This window comes from Cajanus cajan, chromosome 9 (genome assembly GCF_000230855.2).
Source record: "Cajanus cajan strain Asha chromosome 9, NIPB_CcT2T_4, whole genome shotgun sequence".
Taxonomy (NCBI): domain Eukaryota; kingdom Viridiplantae; phylum Streptophyta; class Magnoliopsida; order Fabales; family Fabaceae; genus Cajanus; species Cajanus cajan.
In genome coordinates this window covers 54,031,888-54,042,527 of record NC_138525.1, presented here as the reverse complement: position 1 = coordinate 54,042,527, position 10,640 = coordinate 54,031,888, and the positions used below count along the sequence as shown (strand labels likewise).

Below are 10,640 nucleotides of genomic sequence, written 5' to 3'. Positions count from 1 at the left end.
AGGTGACAAAATTTATACTATATTGTACTAGATATCACCAACAAAAGGAAGCTCTTCAAGAGTAGAAAGTATCCCAAATTTATAATCAACCGAAGAAACAATCCAAATGTAAACGAAAACTACATAGGAACCGTTTTCGCATGATTGAACGCGTATCTAACTTTCTTTCGAAATAAATAGATTTTCTAAATAAGGTTAAAAGTTAAAACCACAAAATATAACATAAACAAAATATAAAAACAATTATTCATAAATTTTTTTAAAATATCAAAACTTACTATCATTACCTATTTCCACACATAAACTACATTTCCAAAAACAAAAAAAAAAATCTCTCACAAACACAAGCCCAGCCATTTTCAAATTTTCACACACATCTGAGTCACACTAGTGTCTTGCAGGTGGAGCTAATGGGGTCCCACATCGCGGGCAGCAAGAATCTCCGGCCGCGCAGCCCGACGGCGTTGTAGCTAGCCCCCGTGGTGTTCTCCACCAGAACGTCTCCGGCGTAACCCGGATACGCCCCCTTCCCGAAGATCCCGGTGCACGCTGACACCGCCTCCAGCGGCGCGGTGGCCGGGCCCTGGAAGTAACCGTCCTCAAAGGGATTGGTAACAACCCCGGCTAACACGGTGGCCAAATTTACAACCATCCCGTCGACGCCAACGTCGGCGTTAGGCGGCAGTAACGGCGGCGTTTGCGGGCCGTAAAGGGGTTGATGAAACGGCCAGGCGCACTGCCCCGGACACTGCGTGACGGAGTTGCCGACCCACGCGTAGGCGATTCTCTGACCGCTTTTGGTCTTGGCCGAGGCGTGGGTCCCGCACTGGCTGACGCAGAAGTCCTGGACTGCCACGTCAGCGGAGGTGAGGATGACGTGGACAGCACGTGGGGATGTTAGCTTTGGGTTCGAAGCGAGCGCCAGGAGGTGGTGCGTGTTTAGTGATTTTCCTAGGGAGTAGTTTTGGTCGAGGATTTGGTTCCCTATGCCGAGGGTGCAGGGCCCTCCCCTGTAGCTTTCGGTGGTTCGCCACCAGGTGGACACGGAAGGGGTGTGGGGGGCTGACGTGGAGGTCAGGGATTGGAGGAAGTCCAATATTATGGAGCGTTGCGTGGGGGTGAATGTACCGTACCATAGGAGGTGGAGGCTGATGTTGCCCTTCAGGAGGGCACCCTTGTGGTACTTTAGGACAAGTGGTTGGTTCTGAACCAACGCTAGCATGCGGTTCGGGGCTCGCGAGGTGGCTTTGGAGAGGAAGAGGAAGAGGAAGAGGAGAAAGGGAAATGGATGCGTGGGAGTGAGACCCATTCTATCACTATTGGAGTTTCAACTTGAAAGGGCTTGTCTTGTGTTTATATATATACTCGTGTGGAGTAGTGGGTGTCATTTGGATATGGCTTTCTGCCATGTTAATTTCATTAATGGAAACCGTGTATTTTTAACGAGGCAACTACTAGTACTACAGTCTTTGTTTGCTTCTTTCTACGTCCATGCTTCATCTTCAGGTTTTATTGCCGTCAAATAATTAACTAAGCAAAATGTTTACCCTAATCCTTTGTTTGCCAGAGAATAAATAATGTGGAGAAGAAGGTTAAACATGAATGAGAGAAATAAAAGATGAGACTTGTTAATTATTTTTATTTTAGACTTAAATATATCAAAAAGTCATATAAGTTGTAATTTCTAATTAATTAACTATGTAAAAAAATTTATATCAATAATACGTGACTATTAAACTCATAAATGATAAGCCAAAACTCTTCAGGCACACACATTTCTTACACATCATCTTTAATATATATATATATATATATATACCTTTTTTACTTATCATATTTTTGGGTGTTTAAATTATCCTTGATTACAAATCAAATACTAATCACTTGAGATGTGAAAATTTTCCTACCACATCACTGTCATTTCTTTTCTTGTTTGGGTTATAAAGGGAGAGGAGAGAATTTAAAACTGATTTATTTTTCTTTATAATTTTAAATTTAAAAAATAAGGATATTTTAAATATTATACTACAAATATTTTAAAATCTATCTTTTTCCCTCCAAGTCTCCTTAATATTGGAAGAGAACTAAAATTGAGGTAGGAAAAATTTTGCTTCTTTCCTTTCTCCCTATTCCTTTCTAACCAACCATTATGTAAAATGATATGCCATCATATATGGTGAAAATAGAAGACAAAATTTAGTATCATTTTGACTAAAAATTAATTATAAAAAAATAATTATCATATTTTATATAACATGACATAACTCTTAAGCAAAGATAATATTTTTTTGGTTCATTTAGCAAAAATAACATGGTACTTGTCAGAAAATTTTAAATAGATAAATATTCATCTTTCTTAAGTAGGGCTATGTATATTCAAATCTTGTATATGAAAAGTAAAATTCACCAAAATAACTTGCCGTTCAACATTATAGATGTTTTTCAACTAAAATAGAATTCACCAAAGATTAAAATTTTGCATTACTATCATGTTACAAATGTCATCACCAAAAGTTGATAATTCATTAATTATTTTTATCATATATTTAATTTTTATGTAATTAATTCTTAATCATTTTACAATTTTAATTTATAATGTATAAAATGAAAATGATAAAAAAAATGATAACACGAAATTTTGTATTCCTTAATCAATAAATGGGATCCAATCTTGTCTTGAGTATAGTCATATATACAAGTATTAATGATAATATATATATATATATATATATATATATATATATATATATATATATATATATATATATATATATATATATATATATAAGTATCCTTTTAATTTCTATAATGGGTCACTCTGGTGATAGAAAAAAAATGATAATGGTAATGAAGGTTATATGAATAAAAGATTTAAAAATAATTTTAATATAAATGAGGGTATCATTATATTTTTAATTCTTATATTACATTCTAAAGTTGATAAATAAAAAGTGTTAGCAATAATAGGAAAGCTCATTTTGGGGTGGCTTGGAATAAATGGAAACATGAAACGAACAAAAATGATCATCAATAAACGTTGACAGGTCAAATCAGGCTTGTTCAATGTTACCAAACAAAGAGAAAAGGTTGAGAATTAATTCCCTCTTATTCATTGCTAATTACTAAATTGCTTTGATAAGGCATAAGTATCCAACTATTCGGTCTCAGATCTAGTAACACGCCTTACTACAACTATGCAAAACGCACACAAAATTAATGAAATTGATAACAGAAAAGAAATTTGCCCCACTATGAAACTGGCAACGCGGATTAATAAATTACCTCTAATTAACTTTCTCGGCAACCTGTACTCAGATATATGTATTCATTCTTTACCAAAAAAAAGATATATGTATTCATTCATATATATTATGATTTCAACTAATAGAGTAGCTTTCGACCTTGAGGAATGAGACTATCATTATATATACGCGTGTCACAAACAAAAACCATACGATAATGATTAAATCCAATGTGTTTCACAATTATTCTACGTCATGTTCGGTAATCCATCGTATTAATTAATGAAGCTGAAACAACTACTCTAGAGGGAAAACCTGCCTACATGTTATTATTAACAAATTACCGATTTAGAGAACTAGAGATCAATGAAAAGATTGAATGATGGATCACACAATGGTGGTTGTTGCACACATAGTACTGTATATAAATATCATATATATTTCAAGTGTTTTCCGAACTATTGCATCCTAATATTCCCATGAGACAATAAAACCAAAGAGAAAGTTGCAAGTGTGGAGGGACAGAGCTGCACGTTCGTACGTTCTCATGGACTCTTCCCTAAATTTGAAGAGCTTATCGTTGATGATAAATATATTATACTCTATCCATGCGTGGAGAAATGTTTGGACATTGTCATATATATCCAAATTCCATTGGTTGCATTTGGTGGAAAATTCGGTACTGTACTGTGTCAGTAATGCCAATGGGTCGCGTATGGTGTAGTGATGGTTCTACCATTGTGTTTACTTGTATCCTGTATGGTGGTGGTGGTCCCTTAGACATTGGATAGGGTTGATTGAAATCAGGGATTGCATTGGAACTATAATCTTTTAAAAATTTTGATTTATACGGCAAAAGTACATATTGTAACTATAGATTTTGCTAAACGAGAGTTTACACGACCAACACAACCCTAATTATGTGTTGAGAGAGTTGATTTAACATGGATTTGAGAAGAAAGAGAAGAATTATTTATGATTTAAAATAAATATGTGTGTTTAGAGAAGAAAAATTCAGTGAATTAGAAAGGATTTATATGTGAGTCTTAAAATTTAAATTTCTTCTCCAGTGAAATTTTTTTCATGGATTTAGTAACAAATTTTGAAACAGCTACCACTACTTAATTTACGAATATAATAGAGAATTTATAATGAATTAGGGCATCTCCAATGGAAGCAACTCATTTGAGTTGCTTCATGCATTGAAAAATGAAAAAAGTAATTTTTAGTGTGCCATATCAGCATTAAGCAACTCAAACACAAATTTACTTTAATGGTAAGAAACTTTAAGAAATTCAAATTTTAGAATTTTTTTTCCTAATTATTTATGAACCAAATTTAAATTTTTATTAAAAAAAATTGTGCTACAGTGAAAGAAAATAAATTACGAGAAAAAATACACAATAAGTAGATATTAAAAATAAAATAAAGCAATAATAAGTACATAAATATCATACGAAATTAATTTTCATCATTATTATTTTCGAAACATTTCTAAATATGTTCAATAAGATCTGCTTAAAATCTGGTAAGGAACGGTTGCGTGAGGAAGCAACTCTCTCTCTCCTTCAAGCAACTCATGTTGCCACGTCAGAGTCCTCCAATGGTAGGAAACCGACACTTGAGTTGCTTCATAGGACAAGCAACTCCCATTGAAGTTGCTCTTATATGCTCGTTCGACTTGAAATCGTAGTCAATTATGGCACATCAACTATGCTTCCAACTCAAATGACATATAATTGATTTTAGGGTGTGTCACATAATCAAATCACCCATTTATGAAGGATTACATAATCCATATTATATATATATATATATATATATATATATATATATATATAAACTTTATTTAATAACTCATGTTATACATTAAATTTTAATAATTTAATTGTTGAATTAAATTTTTTAATCATAATTAAGTTTATAATTTTTTTAAAATAATAATAATAATTTGATATTTTATTTCATTAATTTAATTTAAAAAATAATTATAAAAATATTTTATACGTTGATTTGAATATATATAATAAAGTATTATAAGATTTTAAAGTTTTTTTTTAATTAGACTTGATCTATATATTAATTATTTTTAATTAAATGATTTGATCATTAAAATTTAATGTAAATATGAGTTGCTGAATATAAAGATTTATTATATTGAAGTAAATAGATTTCTACTATATATACTTATATTTGTTTAAAAGTATTTAAGAATTATTAATATTTATTGAATCAATTGGTATTATACCTAATCTTTCTGCTTTTATATATAAGTATAAATAAAAGGAATACATATTCTGTTAACTTTTTTTTCTCCTTTTCCTGACACAATATTGGGTCAAGGAGGAGTTTTTAACACTAGGGAGTGTCAACTTAATGAATAATGAGTAAGTCACACAAATGAGCTTGACACGATAAATAACTTAAAACCTTAAGACATTAAGTAAGTGAGTCTTTCTCACTTATATACTACTCAACATGTTCAATTCTAACCGATGTAAAACTTCACTTCACACTTGAACTTCAACGCACAAACCATTTATTAACTTGTATTATTTCTATTTTTTATTTTTAAACACGGTTCATAAAACTTGATTTTTTTCCACGCTACGTCTGCGTGTGAAGAGATTAGTAAGTTGCACGTATATATTTTTTGGTGAAATACTTACGTTAAAGGAGAATAAATTGTTTTAATAAAATTACTCATTTAAATAACATATTTAGTTATTGTTCTTACCGGAAATCTGCCGTATAGGTGATCCGTCGAGTAAGATTGGTGAGCCTCCTTCACTGGTACGCTTGATGCTCCAAGATGGGGGTGGTACCTGCAAAAGAAACTCCGATGCTAAATTTAGTGTTTGTGTGAGTATTAGTCTCGTATAAGTAATGCACATACCTAGGTGTGAATTAGGGTTGCTTTGGGCCTTGGGCCTGAGATGAGGTGTAATATGATTAGATAACGGACCTCGTCCGGGGCGAGATCCTCGGGGATTAGTTATGATTCGGTTAAATACCGAGATGATGTCACGCGGTGCGTGTCCGAGGTCGGCTTGCGTTATGGTGCCGAGCTCGGAGCTCGGCTACGCAGTACGGATAGTACACTAGCCCCCCGAGCTCCGAAGACCGTAGGTCGAGGAGTTAAGACCGAGCTCGTCAGGGAGCAGTGACCTTTCGCGCATGCTTGCCTGTCAAGATGCCATGTGTTGCAACTGTCGCCTCGTTCTCGAGAACGTGCAGGTGGCGTGGTAACAAAATTGTATTTTTATCTGTTTGATGACGTGGCCTCTTTGGGCTGATGTCGTATTCCGATGTCCATATTTCATGGCCGAGCTGAGGAACTCGGCAATGATGAGTTTACTGCTTGGTTAGGCTGGTAAACCTTTGATTGAATCAATAGATTGGTGAAGGACAAGTTGGCAACTTGGCTGGCCAGTACACTTGCCCCCCAAGCACCGAGTGATGTAAGAGCGAAGGGGCTTCTGAGGAGCTCCCAAATTTGTTGTTTGAAGGTTCGAGCTCGACCTTGGTTAAGAAAATGTGATCTCAAGGTTTGGACTCGACCTTGGCGTATCAAGGTTCGAACTCGACCTTGGTTAAGAAAATGTGATCTCAAGGTTCGGACTCGACCTTGGCATATCAAGGTTCGGATAGTACACTAGCCCCCCAAGCTCCGAAGATCGTAGGTCGAGGAGTTAAGGCCGAGCTCGCTGGGAGGAGGTGACCTCGCGCGTACGTTTGCTCGTTGTGGTGACACGTGTCGCGACTATTCATTTCCCAGAAACGTGCAAGTGGCGGGTCATGGGAAATGACGGTTATGCAATGATGAATTTGCGATTAATTGCGTTGTCAGGCGTGCCCTTAGGTTGACGCGTGGCATGGCCGCTTTGAATTTCTCTCATACGCGCCTCTTCGCTTCTCACTTTGCTCATTATTCGCTTTTTCAGCTTCTTGCGAGCGCGGTTCCTCTCGTTTTTCTGCTCGTCTTCCGTCTCCGTTTTTTGGTAACCCTGTCACTGTTAGGGTTAATTTCTGAGGGAGAGTACCAGGTACTTCCTTTCTACAGTCTTCTTTTTCCTTCTTCCCCAACCTTCTTCAAGTCTTTCTTGTCTTTTTCATGGCTGGGGGAAGTAGTGCCGGTTCTTCTGCGCCTTCTCGGGGCAAGGCGCGTGGTAAGGCGGTGGCTACCGGGAAAGTCGCCGCCGAAAAGAGGGATCCGCCCCGGGGCCCGGAGCTGGGCATTCCTGGCTATGACTGGGTCAAGTGCGAGGTGGGGGGCATCCAAAGTGTCTTTCGGACCTTTCTTGAGGTCAATAGGATCGCCAGGTCGTGCAGGGTTTGCGACCCTGCTATCTCCCGAATGATCCGGCTTGAACCCTGTCAGGCTGGTGAGGGTGTGTACATGGGGAAGTCTACCGATTCTCCCCATTTCTATATGTACTATTGTTTCTTTAGGGATTTAGGTGTTTGTCTTCCTTTCACTCAGTTTGAGTGTGATTTTTTGAACCATGTCAACGCGGCTCCTTGCCAGTTGCATCCTAACAGTTGGGGTTTCTTGAGGGCTTTTCAAGTCCTATGTACAGTTTTAGGGATAGAGGTATCCCTTCCCGTCTTTCTTCATTTTTATCAGTTGAAGTTAGGCGTTCCACCATATGGCATTCTGTCCTTGAATGGGAGTAGGGATGGGGGTTTGTTTACCCTCTACTCCCAGTCATATAAAAATTTCAAGCAATAGTTTTTCCGGGTTGCTCTTGTGAATGTTGACCCTTTGGAGGATGGGGCGTTTTATTTCGGCGGGCTGCCGAAATTCCCTTTCTACTGGTGCCCCAAACCGTCTAGGTTTCATGGGGTAGGCCAGGTGAAACTGACGGCCTCGAAGGTGGCCGCTATCGACAACCTCGCTGCACTTCCTCGCCCGCTGGATTGCAAGCTCGTTCTGTCGCTTGCGAACTCGGCATACAGGGAGAGGGGTTTGGAGAGTGAGTATTTTGTTTTTTGGTGGCTTGGGATTTGTGTAGCTTTCTTTTGCTTCTTGTCTGTAGGTATCATGGGGAAGAATTTGTGGCGCAAGCTCAAACATCGGTACAATGTCACAGAACTCGAGGTCCCCGAGCCTCAAGAGGAGGATGTTCCCCCTCTAAAGGTCAGCCGAAAGAGGAAAAGGGGAGCGAAGGAGGTTGGGGGGACCTCTGCATCTGCGGACGCCGAGGAGGTGACCTCCACGACCGCTGATGCGAGTGCGGTGGACCTTACTGAGAGTCCACCGCCCAAGGAGGCCCCTCAGGTGGCTTTTGAGGAGGTGGTTCGGGCTGCCAAGGTGGGGATTCCGGCCACTGAGCAGGTCGCCCAGGCTGCCAAGGTGGTGAGAACCCTGTTACTTTTGCTTTTTTAGTGTCGTTTATTGTGTTTTTCTATGTTCTGACCTAGGGCCGTCTTTCACAGGCAAGAGACGCTGTCGAGGCGGCGACACAGGCTGCTGGGCGGGTCGCCCAGGCTGCCGAGGTGGCGGTTCCGGCCACCGAGCAGGTTGTTCTTGCTGTTGAGGTAAGTAGTGTTCCCTGACTTTCGTGGTTTCCCGTGTGCCACCTTATTTTATTTTTTGACATGTTGCTGGTTTTCGCAGGCGAGGTTGGAGGTTCCTATTGCGAACCTTCCAGATATCGAGCAGGGGACGCTGGCTTCCGCCTCTGTTGAGGCTCGTGAAGGGGGTCCGAGTTGTGAGGTTCCCCCGCCCACCGCTGTAGCTTCAGCGCCACCGTCTGGCACGTCACATGGGGTTTCCCGGAGCCGATACCTAACCCATCGCTTCGGGAAGGGCCTTTGAAAAGTGCGGTTGGACCACGTGAGCGCCTCGACCGACATGGGCTCGCTGTGGAGCGCGAGGGTGACCGCCTAGAAGTTCTTCCCTCAGGGCTCGTTGAGCTCCGAGGACCAAGGGTTGATAGATGAGGCTGGCCCCGAGGATAGTTTCGACGCTGCCCAGGTCCTTCTGCAGAGGGCTATGGGCATTCTGGGCCACTGGAAGCCTAGGTGGGCTAAGCAGCAGGAGGACCTGGCCAAGCAGCAAGAGGAGCTGGCCAAGCTGAGGGGCCGACTTCAACCCTGGAAGGATGCGAATAAGATCCTGAGGGAGGAGAACAAGGCTCTTAGTACTGCCCTTGGTGGCAGGAGGCCGAGTTGCGATCTGCGCGGGGCGACCTTGCGAGGGTGCAGAAGTCTCTTGAGATCGCTTTGCGATCCAACGAGGCTTATGCCTCCCAGGTGGGGGAGCTGCAGGAGCTCGTCACCTTCTCTCGGGGTCGCGCCCGCTCTTTGGAGGATGAAGTGACGTCTTCCCGTGGCCAAGTGCGGGCTCTGGAGGATGTTGTGACCTCTCTTAAAGGAGAGTTGGCGACGGCGGTTGAAGAGCGCCTTCGTAGCGAGGTCATTCTTGGTGGTCGGGAAGACGAGATTGCCACCCTGAAGGTGGAGCTTGCGGAGCTGGCGGCGGGGAAGGCGGCCGTGGAAGGGAGGCTTGCGGAGGTTGAACGCTCCGTTGTGATGGAGCACCGGAGGGGCTTCCACAAGGCCGCTCGTCAGGCACGGCTCCTTGCTCCCGGGTTCGACTTTTCCTCCATGCATGTGGAGAAGGTTGTCCGCTTTGGGAGGCTGGTTAAGGAGGACGATGTCGATGACAGTTCTAGTGAGAACGCCTCTGCGTAGGCCAATTTTGTAATAACCTAGTTTAATTTTCTATTTTGAATTCAAGTGTTGAACTCTGGGAACTTTGCTGATATATGCATATATATATATATATATATATATATATATATATATATATATTTCTTTGCTTTTATGAGTTTGTGCTTGGTTTTTGCTTTGTGCGCGTTTTGAGGTATACGTTCGGTGTCTGTTTTGTGTTTTTATAGATCCGAGCTGGTCATGCCGGGGTGAAACCTCGACCTCGGTTTTTCGTAAAGGAATCTGTTGAGAGGTTTGAATTTGGCCTGAGGTTCGGATTCGGTCTCGAATTGAAGTGAGGTGAGCTAGACGAAGGTTCGAATTTGACCTCAAACGATGGACTTGACCTTGGGTTTGTGTAAAACGATTTTGTCGAGGTTCGTACTCGGCCTCGTTTTGGAGTAAAACGAATTTTTCCAAGGTTCGTACTCGACCCAGGGTGAGAGTTCTAAGGTTCGTACTCGACCTTGATTTTGAGGGAAACGATTTGATTAAGGTTCGAACTCGACCGTTAACGAGAGTGCCGAGGTTCATATTCGACCTTGGCTTATGTGGTTCGAATTCGACCTTAGAGCTTCGTGAGGGTTCAAACTTGACCTTAATAAACCGAGGTTCGAATTTGACCTTGGGTCTTCGCGAGGGTTCAGACTTGACCTTAATAAACCAAGGTTCGAATTCGAC

At 40.8% G+C, this 10,640-nt stretch overlaps 1 protein-coding gene across 1 annotated transcript; it reads right to left on the bottom strand.

Moving 5' to 3' along the window:
• Positions 1–223: 223 nt before the first annotated feature.
• On the bottom strand, positions 224–1,378 carry LOC109792406 (protein EXORDIUM-like 2). Its single transcript, XM_020351821.3, has one exon. It carries the CDS (start codon positions 1,307–1,309, stop codon positions 383–385), a length of 927 nt encoding a protein of 308 aa, XP_020207410.1. The 5' UTR covers positions 1,310–1,378; the 3' UTR covers positions 224–382.
• Between the last annotated feature and the right edge of the window lie 9,262 nt (positions 1,379–10,640).

Excerpts from the sequence above, each read along its gene's own strand:
- LOC109792406 (XM_020351821.3), bottom strand. The coding sequence starts at position 1,309 with ATGGGTCTCACTCCCACGCATCCATTTCCCTTTCTCCTCTTCCTCTTC.